Below are 22,203 nucleotides of genomic sequence, written 5' to 3'. Positions count from 1 at the left end.
ATACAGGTAAATAGGGGCTGAGACCCTGCAGAATTTATGACATAGCAACAGCACAAATTTCACAGGTTTATACCACTGTCATAGCTTCTCCCAAAGAGTCCTGGGAGTTGTAGCTTGGTGAAGAAAATAAGCTTTTAAATAATATTTATTGTTCAGAAACAAGTTATACAGTTCCCAGGGCTCCATAGGGAAAGGTAATAGCAATTCTGTCAGTTCAAATCTGTAGGAAGATGAGTGAGGACCTGGATAGGTGCACCATTGGTCTGATTCTGTACAGTACTGCACCTATTTTATCTTCTCTCAAAAGAACTACCGTATTTCTTCGATTGTAAGACGCCATCGATTGTAAGACGCACACTAATTTCAGTACCACCAACAGAAAAAAAGCTTTGATTCTAAGAAATAATAAATGCACCTGTGATTCTAAGACGCACCCCGGTTTTAGAGATATTTATATGGGGGGGAGGAAGTGTGTCTTAGAATCGAAGAAATATGGTAATATTATTTAAAGACTCATTTTAGATTAGAAGTTCTCTGCACAAGCAGGAAGAGAAACACATTATGCAGGTAATTGTCAGCTCTAAAATCAAATACGATTAACAATACAGCACACAAAATAGCACGTTAAAAAGATATTTTCTATAGTTTTCTAAACTCCTTGAGATATTATACGAAAGCTAAATCCCAACTTCAACTAAGAGATAATCCAAGATCCAGCCACATGTAGCAATCCAGCTAATCCTGTTATAGCAGGGTAACAAGACTCTGAGAAATTTACAAGGCCAGCTACATAAATCTTCCCTAACACCATTATATGACAGGGCTGAGATTACAACAAATCTCTAACCTAAACATTGTTACGCACTCAACTTTAATTGACTGGATTGGATTTAAGTGGGTGCAGATCACCTTGCAAGCCCCCTTTCTCTGGCTTCAAAATGCATTGTCAACTATAAGAAACAAGCTCCCCTTTCCCTCCCCCAAATACTTGGCTGTTCACATTTGACCTTCACACTCTGAGTATAATAGTAATAATACAATCTGGTGCAAAGATTAAGAGACAAGGATAATGACTGAGCATTAAAAAAGTGTGCCTTAGGTCAACGTAGGTGATGAATTTCTAAACATTTTTGTCATTTCCCAATTGTTAAACTGAAACATGTTGTATAAGTGACAAAAGTGTGGCAGCCTTCCAAAAACAGACCAAATGCAGAAATGAAAGAGTTACACATTCAAATAACATTCTTATATACAATGCGATATCTACACAATATTATTGGGCAAATGAGAAATTAGAAGTGACCAATATTCCCACACAAAAAGGCTATTAAAACAACCAGTGAACAAGATCATCATTGCCAATTTCCAATATTCACGGCATATATCTGTATGTGTGCGTAATAAGTGTGCATGCTTTGTATTATTATTACACACACACAGTTTTGTAGGGACAGAATGAAAGCCTGGCAGAATTATACCCTCTAGCTACAGCCTGAAGGTATTGTTCTATCACATAGAAAACCAGGTTCCTGGTTTCTGTACCAAGTCAGACCAGTCTAAAGACTTTACACTGCCTACCACTTGCAAGGGCTAATACTGCACATTCCAATTGCTTTCTGTGCCTGAAGACAACTCCAAAGGACTCACTAGACTAAATCACAGGTTCCATCCATGATATTCTCATACCAGATTGATCCTATAACTAGTCAAAATTTTATTGTCAAGTATTGTCAAACAAAAGTTAGGTATTTAAAGCATGAAATGAATAGAATTGAACTAAAAGAAAAAAGACTTACTACAAAACACCATGCTATTTAACTGTGAAAAAGCTGTGGAATTAAATTCTAAACAGCTGATGGCCAAACAAAGACTTTTTTTTACCTCTACTTGGCATTTGTGTGTTTGTTTGAATATTGAGATATTTGAATTTAGTTTGGTGTATGTGTTTAGGCAATTCTAATTTTCAAGTTTGGGTTATCAGCTGAACCCACCCCCCACACACTCTAAGGGTGGAGGGAGGTGCTAAACCATTGTACTACAATATCTCCCTCAAACACCAAGGGTTCACAGCGAAATTTGGAACAAGCATTTACAATGCCTATTTTCAAAGGAGCCCAAGAAAGATGTAAATCAATCAATCAATCAATCAATCAAAAACACACACCTCCAAAAAAAACCCACACTTGGCTTAATTAAGCCTTATACTTGGCTTAAAGTGAATGAGCTATGAGCTGGTGTATGCAGTCTGTTCACTTCTGCTTGGCTTCTCCCACTCGTGGAGAAACCAAGCAGAAATAGAACCAGAAACAGATAGTTTGCAATGACATCCAAACCCAGGATCTTGGTCTGTTGCACCCTTTACAAGCCAGGAATGTAAACATAGGTTTGTTCTTGGCTTATGAATCATGGTTTGCAAGAAGTACAACAAACCAGAATCCTAAGGTTGGACATCATGGCAAGTTTCTGTTCTAGTTTGTTTAGCCACTTGCACTAGCAGGAGGATCCACCTGGAAGCAAATAAACTGTGTAGCTTGTTCATGGTAAGCCAGGATTCACGTACTATTCTGGGCAAACATGGCCACTATAATGAGTCCTCTTCCTTGAATACTGAGATATGGAATGAAAATTGGGGTGTACATTCAGGATACAATTATACAACTTCCAATCCAAATAGATAGCAGAGGCCTTGTACTTCTTTTCAAGGAGGCAAGCATATAGATAATGTAATACCTCCCTTGAATGCAGGGAAACTACTGTAAAATACAGTATCTGTTTACAGCAGGGATGCAAAAAATGCAGTTTGATAAGCCTTGAATTTGCTGTGGCAACACTTCCTATCCTTTATTGCTAATTTTTCATCAGAGATTGGAGATAAGCAAGGGATTCCCTTTTTTTAGCACTAGTGCTAGCAAGCGAATCCCTTTCCTCAGAGATTATAGATAAGCAGGAACTAGGTCGGAGGAGCTGGAGGAGGAAGGAGGCTGCCCCAATGTGTGTGCATGTGGCCTCCACATAAGTGGTTTACCATGTAATTTGAAATGTGAACACCAAGCCAACTCTCCATCTATTTATGCAGGGGGGAGAGACACACAAAAGTCATTGTAATGCAACATCTGGAGCAAGACCTCTCAAATACTGTGGCTTATTAGATATTCGTTATTATTTATAGCTAATAGTACTATGCAAATATAAATGCAAGTCAAAATAAAACAAAGGAGATGACTGAGGGGGAATAATAAGTAGATGGGCAAAATCATGAAAAGTTTGGAGGCTGCAAAGCGAAACCTATAATTTCCATTTAACTAATGTTTCACCAACAGGAAAATTGAAATTAAAACTGAGAGAAGTATTTTTTTTTTCCACTCATAACCAACCCATGGAGTCCGTTGCAAAGAGGCGTGGCAAAGTTCAACATAACTGAGGTCACGATGACCTGGACAAATTAATGAACACTATAAAGTCAGTTTATCTTCACAAGAGGTCATGGAAATTACACGCTGGCCTGACCTCTGTGCGACAATCCTTTCCTGCACTGGTTTACGTTCTGGAAGAGTCCAGGAGGATGGGGATCTATTGGTCAACACTAGACCAAGAGGCAAACCATTCTTGCCAGGCTTCCTGTTCAGTGGGGCCATTTTTGCTATAGCTTCTAGCAACTTGTAACTTCAACTGCCTGGAGGTGGGTTATGGTGTAAATACTGCAGCATACACAACACTGATTAATACTAAAGGTGGGCATGTGGTTAGGGTCTATACTAAAAAAAATACGCTGTTAGAAGAAAGCTATAAGTACCCCTGTTTCTGAACTGCTTATTCACTTTCAAAAGTTCAACACAGACAATATAAGCAGTCTGGGATTTATTAGCTATATTCCTACCAGGAAAGCTATATACCAAACAGAATCAGCGTTCCCAGGAGTTTAGCTCACCAACTTGAAAGGAAGAAGCAAATGTTCAAAAACCTTTGCACACAGATGATAAAGGGCACCTGAATTTATTGTGGATTTATGACCTTTAGGTCCCATGCCTTATTTTGTTAGTCTTATAACTGGAGCACAATCTTGGAACCACTTGACTAATTTTATATGATATAAACAGAGAGAAAATGAGAATGAATAAAATGAATTTCATCATTAACCTTCCTTGACTTTAAAGCAGACTTCATAATCATATGGAAGCAGTAGAATTTAGACATCAATTCTAATGAGCCTGAATATAGGCACTTCAGGTCCCCCTGATCTTACAGGCGATGTATAAGCACGTGCTTATCTCTCAAACATGGAAATCAGTGGGACACAGATACACTCAACTTTTCCCCATGTTTGTGGATGTGTTGGTGTGTCTATATGCACGATATAGGAGAAGGACATAAATATTTCCCATCAAGACTGACATATATAAAATAAATTAAGTAAATAAAAATAAAACTTTTTTTAAAAAATAAAATCCCACCTCATCTGAAGTGGAGAGATCTAGTTATCCTTTTTCTTGCTGCAGCCTACAAACTGGCTCAAACCAGTCACAGATGCAGTATTTTGCATTTCCTTTCTAGCAAAAGAGAAGAAGAAAGGAGAAAGAACATGCATCTGAAAGCTCTCAGTGGTTCCTTGACACGCACCCAGAAATCCTCCAGGCACCTTGTAGAACATGCCCTTCAACTAACAACTCCAATCCCAGAGCACCTTCTTGGGGAAGTTGGAGTTGCTCCTCCTCTTCCCACATATTGTCATCTGCTCAACCCTGAGATTAGGCCACCCTTGGGCTATGGAGTATGTGCTGAACTGTATTTTCACAGAGCATGCCCCAGATCCAAGATCACTATCTTTTCTTATCTTAGACTACATCTCCCAATTCCCAAATAATCCAGAGATTCTATAGCACTGTGGCCCAACCTTTTCTCTCTAAGTACCCCTTGAAATTTAAGTGATGGGTTGTGTGGTGGAACCCGAAACCACGGGTTCCTGTGGTTCGCTGAGTGGTGGTCACAGACTCTCAAGACACAATTTCTCTCTCCTTAGAAGGTTTATTACGAGCAGCGCTGCAAGGTGGCAGTCTGAGGAACTGCCCAACAATTTCAGGAAATGTCAACATATTTATAGGGTCAGTTCTCTTTAGATACTATGGCAGAACTTTCCCACCAATCATAATACAGCTCTGAAAATGCAACAACCAATGAGAAGCAAAGCATTTAGGCATGTACAGAGTATGAGTGCTTCTCTGACTAGAAGATACCACAGTTACAGAAAAACAGAAAAACATCTCTATCTGTTACTTTCTCGGTTATCTTGCCTTGCAGACATCCTCCACCCTCTGACTGCCAGCGTGGACAACGCCTGTTTTGTCACACAGTTTCAGCATCAACTTAATTCTAAAAGCAATTGCAGCATTAAAAATATGTTTTGAAAGAACAGGAAGCCATGAACTCCATGGTCCATATAGCTAAGGGCATAGTAAAAGAACCAGTTAAATTTCCTCGACAGTTGTTCCTCAAATTACAATCCTGCACCCCTTCAAAAGTAGAATGCTTATCCATATAATGGCTAAATGCAACTCTTTTAAAGAGAAAACCCCCCCACATCAATATCTTTCTAAGCCTATGCGGCAGAGTCTTGCTATTTACTGTTTTACTCTGTATAGCACCATGTACATTGATGGTGCTATATAAATAAATAATAATAATAATAATAATAATTCTACACAAAGCCTTTTTTTTAATTCCCTTGTAAAATGTAACCTCCTTTCCAGCAAGGTGCACATTCCAATAATTTATTTATTAATAAATACATAAATAAATAAATAACCTGGTTTGTTTATACAAGGCTTCATTTATTTACTATATTCCTAAAGCAAAAATGCTACTGGGGCATTTCAAAAGTGTTGTATCAGGAGGGCAGCTACTCTCATTACTTTGGGCAGATGGGGGAATAAAATTATTGTCTGGGAGCCAAAGATCCTTGCGCACAAGTCCAGCTGCTTTCACAAATGTCCCAGGCTCTCTGGATGTCCATGTGTGCAGACCTTCATGTTGCATCAGAAACTGCCGGGGATGAGGAAGGGAGTGGGGCGCCCCACTCATGCAACCTTTTAGAGGGCATGATGAGAGACTGTGGTGAGGCAGCTGTTTCAGAAGTCACCAAGGGCAAGCAAAAGTACCTGTGTGCATACCTGTGGCTCTTTGGAGCCTGCCCACTGACTGCATGAGCCCATAAAGACCCAACCTGAATGCATGTCCTTATGTTAGCAAGTTGTGGCACTTTCAGCATACTTAACCACAAAATTACAGAGGGCACATCTACACCAAACGTATGGCTCCCACACAAGGAATTCTTGATGATGTACTGCTAAGATACTTAACAGTCTTCCCAGCACAAAACTACAATTCCCAGGGTTCTTTGTGGGAAGAGAAGTAGTGGGTTAACATTGTTGAAATTAGTAGTGTAGATACGCACTCTGCCATTTTGCATTCTGTGTTGTTTTCCATGATATACTGTCTTGAAAAGGACCCTTCCTGAGTAAACACATGCTATCAGCGTTGATACCTTGACAAACAGCCTATTTTAAGTTGCAAGTTCAAATTGCCAGTTGCAGCCATTGACTATTAATTAAGGGAGCAATCCTATGGCCCCTAGACAGATCCTGGGGGCCCTTAGGATAATTTGGAATCCTGGATCTGAAGTCATAGCCAGCACTCCTACTGTAGATCCAGGAATCTGAGCTCCCCATCACCACCTCCTTGCAGCCAGTACGGGTGCTGCCTCTCCAAGATCGCAAAGGGGACCTCAGAGAGGGGATAAAGGGTGTGTGCTGGTGGGTGGGGAGGGGAGGAGACTGGGGAAGTCAAGTTATGATGTATCCTGCTCCAACACACTCCAAAAGAAGCCCATCTAGCCAAAATGCAGAGCAGGAGAGCGCAGAGGCGAAGATCACCTCCGCTGCTTCTCCTACTCTGCATTGGACAGCCATAAGTGTCTGACTTCTGAAGCTTATAGGCATCACCATAGGATTGCGCACTAAGAAACAATGGACTGGACCGAAAATCTGCCTTCGGTAAGAGGAAGAGCTCCGTTCACATAAGGTCCCTCCACCTGATTTTGGGGGATCCTCCTCACACACAGCAGCCTTCCTTATTGAGCAAGGTCTCCTGATTCTCTGTGTAGCATTTTCAACAGGCTGGAGGCAAAGGGAAGCCACTTCCACCACTGCAGTTGATCCAGTATAAAGCTAGATCTAGCCCTATATATTTGTCAAGTCATATACAATCTTAGAAAGCAGGCAAAGAGCAGCTTTCTACAGGTTTTGAAATACACACACGAGAATATTTATAAAATATTAGAAATATATATATATATATATATAGAGAGAGAGAGAGAGAGAGAGAGAGAGAACTCACAGAACTGATACATCATCCACATTGTTCAATAACCAGGTATTTCCTCTGCTGATGGGCTTAGTAGAGGTGTACTTCTACAAACTGGACTGGCTGTTTACATTTTATTCTCTTGCAATATTAAAAGGGAAGTCTTCAATTGTTCTCAAGACATATCCCACATAAGCTCCAACATAAGCTGACCCCTAACATTTCCCCCTCTTTGTGGTACCTGCCCCCTTTGATGGAAGGAGCAAGTGGATTACCAATTGAAAAATTACGAAAGCACAGATTTTGTATACTTCATCTACAATATGTCCCACAAAGATAGCTTCAGTTTTCTTACCTGGGAGAAATTCAGACCATTCAATGGATGGCACTGTTCCTCTACTTTTTCCACTGCCCCAGTCTGCTTTCGGAGGCGTTCAGCTTCCTGGGCGAGGTAAAGATCCAAGACAGGCACACCACGTGACTTGATGTCCACCTCCGTCAGGGAATTCACCATAAGCATCACCCACACTGGTCTTTTCCTCTCCCAGTTGCCTGCGATAGCATTGAAGAGATAGTCAGCATACAGCCCTTTGCCCCGTTGATCTGGAGTCATCCAGGAAGGCATCATGAGCTTGACATATTCCAAGTGGCGCTTAAGCCGGCGGTAGATGTCCCTGGGGAGCACATTCTGTAGGTTCTCACCCTGTGGCAGAAGCTGGCAGCTGGTTAGAGCAGATATCGTGTAGGGATCAGTGAGGTCCAGCTCAAAGTAGACAATATGGCTCTTCTGGAAGGCTTTCTTGGAATTCTCAGGGATAAAATCCCAGACCCGAGTATACGGGACATGAATGGTACCAAAAAAGTAAGATGGCGGATCTCTCTTTATAGTCCACAGGAAGGAGTTCAGCTCACTTTGCTGAAGGAAAGGAAACACAGCAATGAACGTAAACAGGGCTATACATACTGAGATAACATGGAGGATCAACGGTAGACAAAAATTGTCTTAGCTAGATAGACTGCAAAATCAGCAACTGTTCCCTCAGTGACTGGGCTATACACATTCACATGAGACCAGACAGGCGACTGGCCTCATGTGAACTGGAGGAAAAATGGACTCCAGTTATAATTCATGACAGTATGTCGCACACACATATAATATGTCACAGGCACATATAATATGTGAGAGAGACACATTTCTCTAAACATTTACTCTTTTGAATATATCAAGATTTTAAGTGTCTCATTGTTAAAGAGCAAGAACAGACGTTTTTATCATTAGGCATTAATAAAAGGTCTTTCTGTAAGTGCTTTTGTAAAATGTCCAAGTCCAGAGCATCTCCCAATAAAAAAAAGTGTAATCCTTCAAATATTGTATTTTATATTATGGTTTTATACTGTTGTTTTACACTCTGAATGGTTTTAATTTTTGTGAATCTCCCAGAGAGCTCGGCTATTGGGCAGTATAGAAATGTAATAAATAAATATCCTATATTTTACTTTCCAAAAAAATTTAAAGTATTATTACTTTCAAAATCTTGTACACAGTTGGAGCCTAGCCTAAAGATAAAGGCAAAGCAATTGGGAAGGGGGGACTCTTTTACGTGGTGATAAGATGAATGAAGATAACTGAAAATCCAGAGAGGCGAGGAGAAGTGTCACCTACCCTCTTAAAAGCAAACAAAGAGTTCTAAAAGCCGCCACAGACATGGAGAGGGTTGGAAGGTCAACACTCCTTTGTTTTAAACAAGCCTGAACTTTATGTGACAAAGAGCACACATAAGGATCCAAGTCTATCTAAAAGGCATCTCAGAGAGAAAAGGTATTGCCCCCTGGCCTGCTCAGAATTTCATTAACCCCCTCTCTGTTTTCAAATTTAATGTCAAAGACCTGTGTTTTGTATGAATGTTGTATGCAGGGCATTGGTGGTGGTTGTGAGGACTCCCTATATTTAAAACTAAATGTGGCTGGGCAGAAGGAGGTCAGTTCACACCACAGTGACTAGCTACAGAAATTTTAGAGACTGAAGGAATTAACAGTCAAAGCAATCAGAAGCATTCACTCTTCCCTCATCGGTACTTTTTCTAAACCCCATATCACAAGAAGGAGAAGTTGTGTAATGGAAGAAAATGAAACCCAAGCAGAGTGTTTAGGTGCATATCCTTGAGGTGTTTTATGTACTTGTAAGGCCAGTCAACAAGGATTTCACTGTCCCAACTTTGGGCATAAACTGGGACCTGAGAAACAAGCGATTGTGAAGCAACACTAGAGGTGGAATTGAGGGCAGTCTCAAACCTAATGATTTTAAAGGGTAGGCCCAACCTACCTAATTGTCATTTTGGGGTTTCAAACAGTTGGCACCTATGGGAGCCCTGACTTCCTCTGCATCTTGTTGCTGTATCTCTGGCCTAGTTCTCACTGTGGTAATCCTAGTCTGGGCTGCATCGTTTCAGACTGCAGGTAAAAGGCTCACATGATGGAATGTCCCTCAGTTCAAAAAATCAAGTACATCTCTGACTGTAGAGAACTAGGATGTCATGGGAAAAGCTAGGCTAGAACCCATTCTTTCTGACAGAGTAGTCTTCTACATGTAGGGATTTATTTGCTTTTTTTTGGTATGGAGCAGCATTCTATTATGTGAAGCCCTACCTGCGGTCTGAAGTGATATAGCCCAGATGCACATTTACCACAAATTCAAAAACTTAACCCAACACGTTGGGCCTGTTCAATGTAACCACAGCCTATAAGTTAAACAAACCATGGACTTATGAGAGTTGCAGTCTAACACATTTGGAGGGCACCAATTTTGGGGAGGCTGTCATAGAAAGTACACAGCATGGAGCTAACCCTGGCTCTTTGACAGGTGTAAGTGTATGATTCATTAAATATCTGTTGACCATTAAATACCCGTTGATCAGTTACACTAGGTATTATTTAAATGCACTCCTAAACATTTGATATGTGAAGAGGTCCTAGGATTACCTACTTACCTCAGGAACTCTGCCTGGAGGATGAATCTGGACACAATTCATTGGGATTTCAAGAGCAAGGCCTACTGAAATGAACAGAACATACTACAAACAGCTCTCCCTCATTTCAGTTGCATCCTCACAGAGGTTTTGAGTGGATTGTTATGTGGCCTTTGGCAGCAGAGAAGTGTTCATTCCTAAGAGGAGGAAAGGTATTTTGGCTGGCCCTCTAATAAGTTTTATTTAAAAAACATTAAAAATAGATACAAACTTCAACTCAAGCTATTTTAAAAGGCAGCCAAAGAGTTCATTGGAAGCTTTTCTTCTTTCTTTCAGAAAAGCAGAACGGGGTGTTTATAGGGCCAATACAGGAAGTAACATTCCATTCCAAAAAGAAATACTTCCTATTTATTAATGGGCATATCCGGTGTGGCAGGTTGACAGAAATATTTTAGGAGCAGCAATCTGTTCTTGCAGCTGGTATGAATTTGAACATGCCAAATTTGAATGCAGCACACCTTGTAATCTGCCATTACTTTCATCTTCCAAAGCCGTATGAAAACTGTTTAATGGAAGGTATTGCAATAACAATATAACAAAACTACACACCAGTAATTAGTATATAATATAAAGAAGTTTGGATTCCAGTCATTTGGGGCATATTCATATGTCATGAGGGTAGTATTGGAGGGTGCTGCTTCCCCATCACCTCCTACTCCATTGCCTTCAGAGCAACCACATCATTAGCACTTTTAAACCTTATATCTTTGATACCACAAGTTATTATTATTATTATTTATTTATTTATATAGCACCATTAATGTACATGGTGCTGTACAGAGTAAAACAATAAATAGCAAGACTCTGCCACATAGGCTTACAAGTTACTGAAGCTGTATAGTATGAAGCTATAGGGAAGAGAACAGTACACTTCTTTCATAACCCAAGAGGTAGCCCTCATGTAGTCAGGCAATACTTCCATGACAGATAGAAATCTGAGATGCACTCTCATAAATCCAAGGTCCACACAGTCTGAAACCAGAATATTTCTATGTATAATAAGATATGAGAGCCAGTGTGGCATAGCTGTTGGTGTTGGACTGGGACACGAGAGATCCAGGTTCTAGTGCCCATTTGACCAAGTCACTGGGTGACTTTGGCTCAGTCATTGCCTCTCTGCCTAATCCGCCATACAGGGTTGTTGTGAGGATAGAATAGAGAGGAGGAGGTCTGTATAAATTATCAGCATCACCGAAATGTGTGAATGCATATGTGGTGATAACACAAGCTACCAGAGAGCCACACAGGAAAAAGTATAGAGGGATGTGTGAGAATTTCCCTTCCATCAGTTCACAGGACCAACTTCTTTCTACAGAGTTAGCTGTTAAATAGGAAGTACTCCCAGAACAATGTTTCAAGATACTTTTACATGTCAGAAGAACAGGCCTGGTTTGGCAAAGGGGAGGGAGGGGGCATTCCTGAATCAGTTTCTGATTTCATGATATGCAAAATCCCAGTACACACTACAAAATATGCTGACCAGGATGTAAGTCCACTCTTGGAAAACAAGCAAACTCCTGCTGTCCAGCAGAGCAAGCCATAAAAGCCCAAATCCACTTGCAGTTTATGTATTGAACTTTGTTGCAAGAAGTACCTACGCTTAAATGGCAACACACAAGCACAGCACCCTCAGCTGTGAATGGGAGATGCACATTAAGTGGCCAAGATTCCCTGTAATAAACACATGGGAGCATTTGCATGCGCAGAGAAGGGAAACCCAGCCATTTTAAAACACATGTGCCATTCAAAATTTATGACACCACAGTGGCATGCATTTTAACCATTTAAACTCAGGTTTCCTTTGTGTATTTGGTTCGAAATGTAAAGTGTGGAACTGATTAGGCTGAACCTCAACAGGTGTGTTATTGTTTTTAAATTCAAAAGAAAGAAAAAGAAAATCATTAACAAAAAAATTGTACCAACTTTGGCATACTGTGGTAATGAAATATGCACAAACTAATGGAGAGCTAGGGCTAGGACCAGATTTTGTCCATTGACTGCCAATTACTTGAGTCAAATATTCCATTAAGCCAAGAAGTGGCAGCCTATCATCATCACCATCATCACCACCACCACTACCACCATCACCACCACATCATCATCATCAGGCCTGAGAATCATTGGCTAGCAATGGCAGGAGGTTGGGCCCATTGCTCCCCTATAACAGTTATAGGGCTCATCTACACCAAGAAGGATATTCCACTATGAAAGCGGTATATAAAAGGCAGGAGCCACACTACTGCTTTATAGTGATATTGAAGTGCACTGCAGGATCTACACTACTGCTTTAGAGTGGTATTGAAGTGCACTGACAACTGTTGGGGCCCATGACACATCTACACGAAGCAGGATATAACACTATGAAAGTGGTATGAAAGCAGTATATGGTATGTGTCATGGGCCCCAACAGTTGTCAGTGCACTTCAGTACCACTATAAAGCAGTAGTGTGGCTCCTGCGTTTTATATCCTGCTTTCATACCACTTTCATAGTGGAATATCTGCTTGGTGTAGATGAGCCCATAGTCACACATGCACACTCTTCATTTAGAAGCAAGCACCCCCTTAATTGCAACTCATCGAGATTACTTACCTGGATTGTTGCAATGGGCTGCCTTTGCAAACAGTCTAGAAACTTCAGCTAGTCCAAAATAGGGCAGTGAGATTGTTAACAGAACTGGCTGATATGATCATGCAATGCCCAATTCAAAGTGCTGCTGTTAACATTCAAAGCCCTGAGCGACTTGGTCAGGTTACCTGAGGGATCATTTTCTCCCATATATACCTGCCTGAATCTAAAATTATCTTCACAGGTCCTTCTCCGGGAACCCCAACCAAAGGATGTGAGGTGGGTGACTACTTAAAAGAGGTCCTTTACTCTTGTGGCACTCTGGTTTGGAATGAGCTCCCCAGGGAGACTTGCCTGGCACCACGTTGTGGTATTTTCAGCACTAGTGAAGAGTTTTGTACTTTCCCAGGCATTTTCGTTTTTCAATTTCTGCTTTTAAATATGTCACTACATATTATCTTTGCACAACTGCTGGGTTTTATTTTGGTTTTTATTTTCCATTTTGGTTTTATACCGTAGCTTTAAACTTTTACATTTTGTTTGGTCATGTTGTATTTTATGGTTCAGCTATTGGGTGATATAGAAACACACAATGAATAAATAAAAAATAAATGAAACAAACTCTCTCCAGAAAGCTTGTTCTGCCTTGTGGCCTTCCAGCTAAGCCACACAGCCTAGCTTCACCTATTGACCATGTGATGTAAATGCAGGCTTCTCTGAACAGGAAACACAAGATTCAAAGGGAAGCAGGATGCAGTCATCACAGTAGCACAAGTGCCAAGTGTTGCCATTGCCAACCAGCTGGAAAGAGGTGCCTGGCCTGTTCTTCTTTCCCTCTGACTTCACTGCTAGCATTTTCTCTCTCCCCCTCACCCACCCACACCATGGGTGCTTCCAGATGGAGGGTTCCTGGAGTTACCAAAACAGAAGGTGCAACTAGTCCACCTTTTTTCCGTAGCAGATTTTCTATGGAAATAAAAAACGGAGGAAGCAGTGGAAAAATATGGAACGGTTATGACTACTACCCATTTGGACACCCATGTGTGTATGTGTGCGCACCTCAGGATAACATTCCATGTGTCTGAAGGAAGTGGACAGTGGTCCATGGAAGTTTATGTCATCATAAATTGGTTAGTCTTTAAGGTACCAAAGACTTCCTTGCTTTGGGCATGGATAAAAAACATCAGACTGAGAGTGGGGTCCAGAAAGCCTGAGTATATAACACCAATTCTGGCCCTGGCTGCCTGTATGTTTCCAAGCCCAATTCAAGGTGTTGGTTTTAACCTATAAAGTCCTATACGGCTCAGGATTGCAATACCTGATGGAGTGCCTCTCCTGGTATGAACTTATCCATATACTATGATCAACATCTGAGGTTGTCCTCCAAGGGAGGCTCAGAAGATGGCAACAAGGAAGAGGGCCTTCTCAGTGGTAACCCCTCAATTATAGAACACTCTCCCCACTGAAGTTCACCTGGCACCAACATTGTCATTGTTCCTGCACTAGATTAAGACTTCCTTCTACTTCCAGGCATTTGACAGTATTTGATGGTCTTTTTAATTTAGTTGCTTTATCAGGTTGCAACTTTTTTTTGCGGTTTTAAACTGTTGTAAACGTTTATATGCTTCAATATTTTGTTGTAAGACACCTAGAGCCTTTTCTGAGAAAGGTGTCAAAGAAATTATTACGTATAATAATACCACCACTATTCTGTGAATTGCTGCTGAAAGGGCTGTTAAAAGGTACAACTATGGGAGCCGTTCCAAATGAAACCCCCCACTACACTGCAATTTCAGTGGGGCAGAGAGGTTTCCACAGATATGTCAGAATACTATGTAAACCTTCTGTGAGATTTGGGAATCACAGTAGTTTTTGTAATTAGCATAACTCCCTTCGCTCCTATGCTAATAAATTCATGCTTTAAATACTTATTCAATATTTGACCAGTCAATTAACAAAGAGTGGTTTCATATATATAGATAGATATAGATATAAATAATTTGGACTGGTCAAATGCAAATTGGCCATAACTTGATAAACTGGGTCACTTGTAGTCACACAAAAAATATCATTTTGAGAACTTATATTTCAAAGAAGGAAAGATTAAAAAAAGCACCTGCCTTCTAATTTAAGGAACAGACCATTTGGGAAGTTAGTGTTATCAATACGTTCATCATCATCATCATCATCATCATCATCATCATCATCATCATAGAAATAGGGTGTAGAAAACAAATACAAACTTTGCATAAGAAAAAAAAAACACATTTGCAGATCAGCATAGACATTCAACTAGATATTATTTGATGTCGATGATGATGTCGATGACGACAATAAATCCAGTACATTACACAGCAATAAAAAGCTATTTCCCTGCCCTAAGTGATTTACGTTTTGACAAAGTAGAAGACAAAGAGAAGGTAGAGAGCTAAGGTGATGTAGTGGTTAAATGTAGTGGTTAGGTTCAAACAGAACTCAGCCATAAAGTCAACTGGTGATAGTAGTTCTTGCTCTCAGCCTAACCTACTGCACAAGGTTGTTGTGAGCATAAAACCGAGGAGGGGAAACCATGTATGCTACTCTAAGGAACAGCAGTATAAAAATGTAATAAATAAGCAAATAAATATATGCTATGTCAGCATTCCTCAACCTGATGCCCTTCACATGTTTTGGACTACAATTCCCAAACTCCCTAAACACAGCCCTGCTGGATGGGACTGATGGTAATTGCATTCCAAAGCATCTGGAGGGGAACCAGGATGGGGAAAGATGCACTGTATTAACAATATTTCTCACGCTAAGTGATATTGCTATATGCATGATGAATGAACCTGCTAGGTAAGGAGCAGTTCTTCTCTCATCAACATGGCAACCTGGAAGAAGTAGATTAACACTAAGAAAAGCTACAGGTGGTCACACATTTCAAAGGCCAAGTAATCAGGAGATAATGAGCCCCATTAACACATTTCACTTTCTGGCTGTCATTCAGAATCTTTGCTCTAGGAAATTGCTCTTGGGAAATTAAAACTGTTTCAAAGCCATATATGTAAATGGACATGAATGCAAGATCTCACCACAAACCTTTTCCTTACAAATCTTGGGCACAATCCCAGCCAAATTTAAGCACTTCCAAGTCCCTTCCTTTCAGTGGCAAAATTTAATAGGTACATAAATCTCTCCAACTGAAATCAAGTCCCACTACCAAAACACAAGACTGATTTATTCATTATCAACAGGGAAACTTGGTTTTCAAACAATGAAATTGCAGCAAGGAAACAAATAATAAAGGAGCACAGTCCAGCCAAAGTTAGGCATTTTTAAATCCCATTCATTGAGATGGATAAGGTTGATGCTGGTTTTGAACCCTTTTTCTTCTGATAATTTATCTCTCCTTTGAAGCTCTGGCATCTATAATAAAATATGACTCCATCTGGCAAAGTGGAGTCCAGAGGTCAGGCTACCAGACGCAGTGCAAAACAAGGATCAGGTACTTGTTCAATGGCAACTACATCCAAATCCTTATCCTCTGTTTGTAGAGGATAACCCTGCACAAACAGGGTTTTAACACCCACACTCAAAACATGGGCAAACTGCATTCTGGATTGAATAAATTGATACAAAAAAATTAAATAAATAAGTATATACTCATCTAAGTTGATAGTACTATTTTGTAAAGTTTGGAAGGATACTTCTCCATTTGTTCAGCTTGAGGACCTGGACAGGAGTCTTGGAGAAGTGAGGCCTACCACTTAAATACTTGACCCATGCCCATTCTGGCTCGTAAAAGCTGCAGAGGGGTCTTGATATACTGGGTGGCCTTGCACAAGGCAATATTAGTGCCTTGCTGCATTAAGTGTTGCTCAGTCTTGAAAGAGGCTGTGCCAAGGCCCTTGCTAAAGAAAACTTTGCTAGATGCTACTGATTTCGCTAACTAATGAGCAGTTCCAAATATACCATTCCTAGGGGAAGTACTGGAGACATGGCATGGACTTGCAACTACAGGATTTCTGGATACCACTGATTAGCTAAATTATTTTCAGTCTGGTTTCCAGCCGGGTTTGGGGACAAATACAACTCTGGTCACCCTACAGGGTTATCTACACTGGGGGCTAGACACAAGGGATGGAGCGGATAGAGACTACAAACATTGTTTTATGGTGGTTCCAGACTTTCCTGAGCGGCAGGTCTCAGAAGATGGTAGTGGAGAACCTACTCATTCCCATCGCCACTGACTTTGGGTGTCCTTGCAAAGATCCATATTTCCCCATCTTATTCAACATCTATATGAAACCACTGGGATAGGTCATCCAGAGCAGTATCATCATCAGTATGCTCCTGAAGGATTTGAAGTTTGTGAGTGCTACTGGACCTAGGTTTGCTTCTAGACAGGTGCTTTTGCACAGCTTCTGCTGGTTCATCAACTGTGGCCTTTTCTGGAAAAGGCTGATCTTGCCATAGTTACACACCCCTTGGTTACTTCCAGAGTAGACTGCAGTACCTCCCTATATGCGAAGCAACCCTTGAATAGTGTTCGAAAACTAGTCGGTGCAAAATGCAGCAGTAAACCTGCCGACAGGAGCCCAGGCATATCCAATGGCCATATTTCACCAGTGCTTTACCATTTGCAACTGGTTCCTGATTTGTTTCTGGGGCCAATTCAAGATGGTGTTTAAAGCCCTACTCCATTTGGGACCAGGTTATATGAAGAATGATCTCCTGAACACAAATCAATCTGCACACTGAGGTCATCAGAAAAGTACTGTAGGAACATCTGTCTGAACCATCAGCTGGCTTAGATAGCACCAGCATTTTCTGCATGCTTAGAATTGAGAGTGTATATTGAATCCAAAAGAGACAATTAAGCAAAATTTTGAGACAACGAAGTGTCATTAAAAGAAATGGAATAGAACTTATGACTAGCTTAAATCAAATTGATTTCAGTGAGAATCCAGTGCACGCTTTCTTGAGAGTAAAGCCCAGTGAACTCAGTGTGGTTTATTCCTGAATGAATTGCAATTAGGTTTCTTAACTCTCATTGACTTGAATGGAACTTGAGAAACTTAGATATTTATTTATTTATTAGATTTTTATACCGCCCAATAGCCGAAGCTCTCTGGGCGGTTCACAAAAATTAAAACCACAATAAAACACCCATATTTAGGTATATGCAAGGTTTGCAGCCATTTCTTTAAGTTTATTTGCTTCAACAAAGCTAGTAGGTGAAACTGCTGTGCATGTTTACTTGAATGTAAGCATTCCAGTGATATTGACTTCCAAGTAAGTGTGTGTAGGATTGCGATGTTAGTCAAAAATTGTTCCACACGCAGTTTTCAGCAGTCTTTGCTAGAGGCAATATATTCTGGGTATTGGAATAAAACGTGCCATGCCACACAAATGCATCTTAAAGGCAGACAAATAGCCTGATCACATGCATGCAAACTCAGAAGGAAGTTCCACCAAGTACAATGAAACTTGGGAGTAAGCACCTTTGGATACAGAAGGACACTTCAGAGTCAACATGGGTAAGACTCGGGCATGCACTGCTCATTTCAAAAGAATTTCCATTGTACATATCACAGTGTCTTAATATTCTAGGACTCAATGAGTATTTTCAGGGTATGCATTATAGATGTAATCCACAGAACAGCTTAGTATTTCCAATCCTCTGTAAAGGTAGTTTTCTGTCTTTCATTGTTTTGCAGTGAATAACTGAATAACTCTCTTTTGTAATTTTGTTTTATTTTGTTTGAGGAGAGTCTGACAAGTTGCTTTACCTAGAATCTTGATCCTAGGTTGTTAAGATCTCTCAGGTAGAGTTTTGAGAGGCAAAGGAAGCCATGAAGGAAGGAAGACTTTAGTGCAGCTAAATCAAGCCATTCTTAAGGCATGTGAGAGCAAATGTCTCTCTTAATAGGAACAGGAGATAAAACAAACAGAGCAAATGAAGCGTTGATGAGGTGCATTTGGAATGCAGGAATCTCCTGCCTGCCTCCCCTCTTGATGGGAGGCTGGAGAGATTGGCAAAGGAGTGAGAAGTGTTAAAAGTAAACAAAGCTAAAAAGAGGCCGACCCAAACAAACAGCAGGCTGGCACCTCCACTGAACCTTATCTCCTCTCCCCGCTGGATCTCATTAAAGGCACTCTAAATCCCATCAAGGACTAATTTACACCCCAGCCTACAGCCTCTCCCTTTTTTTCTTTTTTTAAAGAAGGCAGCCAGTCAACCACCTACGCGACCTCCATCACACTTCTTTGCACGTGGGCTTGTGCAACCTACTCAGGGTCTACCCAGAAGTAAGTCTCCTGGTGAAAGGACTTGTGAGAAAGGAAACCTACTACGGTCAGATTCTAGAGAAGAAGCAGTTAGCGCGCTGTGCTTAAAAAACAGCAACCGAAGAGTGCGAGAGGTACTTTAAAGACCAACAGACAGTCAATCCCGCTGTGATCAGTGGGGCTTACTCCCGGGAAAGTATGCATTTGGTCGGGCTTTGATTGCCGTAGGACTCCTGACCAAGCAGGTTCTGGTCCACAAACGATTATGCCCCAATAGGTCCCATTATGATGCCACAAGACAGTTTAGATGGCAACGGGTAAAATCCAATGTAAGTCCTACTTAAGAGTAGACCCATTGAAATGAATAGGATTTATTAATCATTAATTTATTCAACGGGGCTACTCTAAGTAGGGCTAATCTCGGGGTTTACCCAGCCACTCCCCCTGCATTCAATAGGGCGACTCAGTTGCGCCGCGTACGACGCGCTTCGGATCGGATCGGATCGCGCCGCTCGTTCGCAATCAACTCTTCTCCCATTTTCAGTGGGATTCCTCCTGACAAGCCAGCCAGCGTGCCGTAAGGCTCAGCTTAAAACACACTTTCTATTATGCATGCAAAGGATGGATACGACTCTGGAGGAGCGAGCATCACAGCTTAGAGGACGACGATAATAATAATGCTGGTGACGATCATTCGTTTTTGCAAGTGGTGCTCCTGAGCCTCTTGAAAAGGGGAGGGGGGTCGCTACTAAAAAGACACCGAGTTTGAAAAGGGTCCCTCTAATTTCAGCGCACAACGGTTGCTCATCTGCAAAAGTCCCAACTTGCCCCCCCCCCCAATCCTCCTCCTCCTCCAAGTTTGCAAGACAAACTCGCAGAGGTTTCTGGGCCCCTTCCCACCGCCCCGGGCCACACCGGGCTGCCCTCGCCTCCCCCGGGGAGCGAACTTACTTTCCTGTGGAGCTGGCAGCTGGTTGCAGCAGGATCTCGGCTCTGCTTCGCTCCCGCCAGTAGGAGGAGGAGGTAGTTCAGCAGCAAGCAAGCCCCGGCGCTGTGCACCACCATCCTACTTAACTCCACGCCCGGAGCAAGGATTTGGGGAGGGGGGAGTGGGAGAGATGCAGGGGGGGGGGAAGAGAGAGAGGGGAATCTCCCTCCCTCTGCAAAAACTGCGGAGAAAGTTTTGAGGAGCTGCTTTTTAAAAAAACCGAACCAAAAGAAGAGCGTAAAGTGTGTGTGTGTTTTCTTTTGGTATGCCTACAGCGGCTGCCCTAGCGGCCCAATCCCAAATCATCCGCTCGCCAAGCCTTCCAGGCGCTGCCCCCTCCCCTTAAAGGCTCCCTGTGCCAGGCGGCGAGGAGGGGGGGTCGCCATGCCGCGGGTGGGTGGGGGGTTGGCGGTGCGGTGGGTGGGTGGGTGCGGGGGACACTCCCCAAAGGGACCGATCCCTCCTTCAAGCTCTCGCCTTTCCCCTTGCAAAACTTGTTCGAGCGGCGGAGGACTCTGCAATTCCGGCAGCAGCCCCTGGATGGAGGAGGCACGGAGTCACACGCTCAGTGGGATTGGCCGCGGGAGGTGCCTAACCCTAAACTCTCAGCCCCCCTCCCCAAATCCCTGCCTCCACCCTCTTTTGCTCAGACCAGAGTCCATTCGGCCTCCTGCCGGATTCTCCTGATCTGGCAAGAAGAGTTAGACTGAAAATACTAGTAATTAGTCAGTCACCCAGGCAGGGACATCCCAGATGCGAAGTCGTTTGGGAGAACGTGCAAGTGTTTATTCTTGACGCTGCGAGCACCCAAACGGAGGGAACATTTGTGCCAGTGTGGTGTAGTGGCTAAGGTATTGGACTTGGGAGTCGGGAGATCTGGGTTCTAGTCCCCACTCGGCCATGGAAACCCACGGGGTGACTCTGGGCCAGTCACAAACTCTCAGCCCAACCTACCTCACAGGGTTATTGTGAGGATAACATGGAGAGGAAGAGGATTTTTTTTCCTTGGAGGAAAAAAGGCAGGATATAAATGCAATAATAAATAAATAAAAGCAATCACACACGGCAGCGGATCTGTTGAAGGCTGTGGTGCCGGTTTATTTATTTATTACATTTCTATACTGCCCAATAGCTGGAGCTCTCTGGGCGGTTCACAAAAATTAAAAACATTCAAAGTATAAAACAACAGTATAAAGGTGTTCTAAACATACACACCTTACTGGGCATTTTCGCACAGTGATGTTCTAACTATGTAAACGACATCTGGTTCTATCCAAAGTAGACCCGCTGAAATCAATAGGACTTAAGGGAGTGAGGACTAACTCCAGCATCATTGATTTCAATGGGTCTACTCGAAGAGCAGTTCAATCTGGATCCCACCCATAGAGTTGCAGTTTACCTGTTTTTTGAACCCACATAAGGTAAAAGCCAATGTAAGTTAGAGCAGAACAATTGAAATGAATGGGACTTAAGTTAGTCATTACTAACAAGTCCCATTTATTTAATGAATCTACTGTAGGGCTTACGTTGGATTTTACCCATAGAAAGACTGCATTAAATAATGGCCAAAGTGAAATTCCCCTAGTTTCGGAGGGACAAAAATCTCACTTCCCAATTAGGATCCTGGTATGTATTTGTGAAGGTTGCCTGTTCTCTCTTTTGAATAGTCACGGTTGGAGCCTATGCTGAAATAGGCTATGAAATGTACTCCCTGCCCCCTTCTGTTCGATGGATTGTAAGGCCATTAGAGTTGCAATCCAGTATTCGAGGCAGTAAGCGTGTGTGCACCAGTTGCTAGGGAACATGGGTGGGAGGGTGCTGTTGCACCATGTCCTGCCTTGTTGGTCCCTGACCAACAGCTGCTTGGCCACTGTGTGAACAGAGTGCTGGACTAGATGGACCCTTGGTCTGATCCAGGAGGGCTCTTCTTATGTTCTTATTCTTTCTTGGGACTGCACCCCATTGGAAGGGATGACTGTCCTCCTTTTGGGAT

General features: G+C 42.0%; 1 protein-coding gene across 3 annotated transcripts in view; it reads right to left on the bottom strand.

The window, feature by feature from the left end:
- The window catches only part of TRABD2A (TraB domain containing 2A), a 74,686-nt gene extending 54,383 nt beyond the window's left edge, over window positions 1–20,303 (bottom strand). For 2 of the 3 annotated variants that reach the window (XM_063128511.1, XM_063128514.1), the window contains exons 1-2: window positions 20,174–20,303; window positions 7,712–8,272 (exon numbers count right to left, since the gene is read on the bottom strand). In XM_063128511.1, the coding sequence (XP_062984581.1) occupies window positions 7,712–8,272; window positions 20,174–20,287 (675 nt within the window). In that variant the 5' untranslated portion in view covers window positions 20,288–20,303. Of the gene's footprint in view, window positions 1–7,711; window positions 8,273–10,343; window positions 10,409–20,173 lie in introns of all 3 variants that reach the window. The other variant, XM_063128513.1, reaches the window with a different exon arrangement.
- Between the last annotated feature and the right edge of the window lie 1,900 nt (window positions 20,304–22,203).

The sequence above is a fragment of the Elgaria multicarinata genome, chromosome 6, assembly GCF_023053635.1.
Source record: "Elgaria multicarinata webbii isolate HBS135686 ecotype San Diego chromosome 6, rElgMul1.1.pri, whole genome shotgun sequence".
Taxonomy (NCBI): Eukaryota; Metazoa; Chordata; class Lepidosauria; order Squamata; family Anguidae; genus Elgaria; species Elgaria multicarinata.
This window is presented reverse-complemented; position numbering and strand designations above follow the sequence as displayed.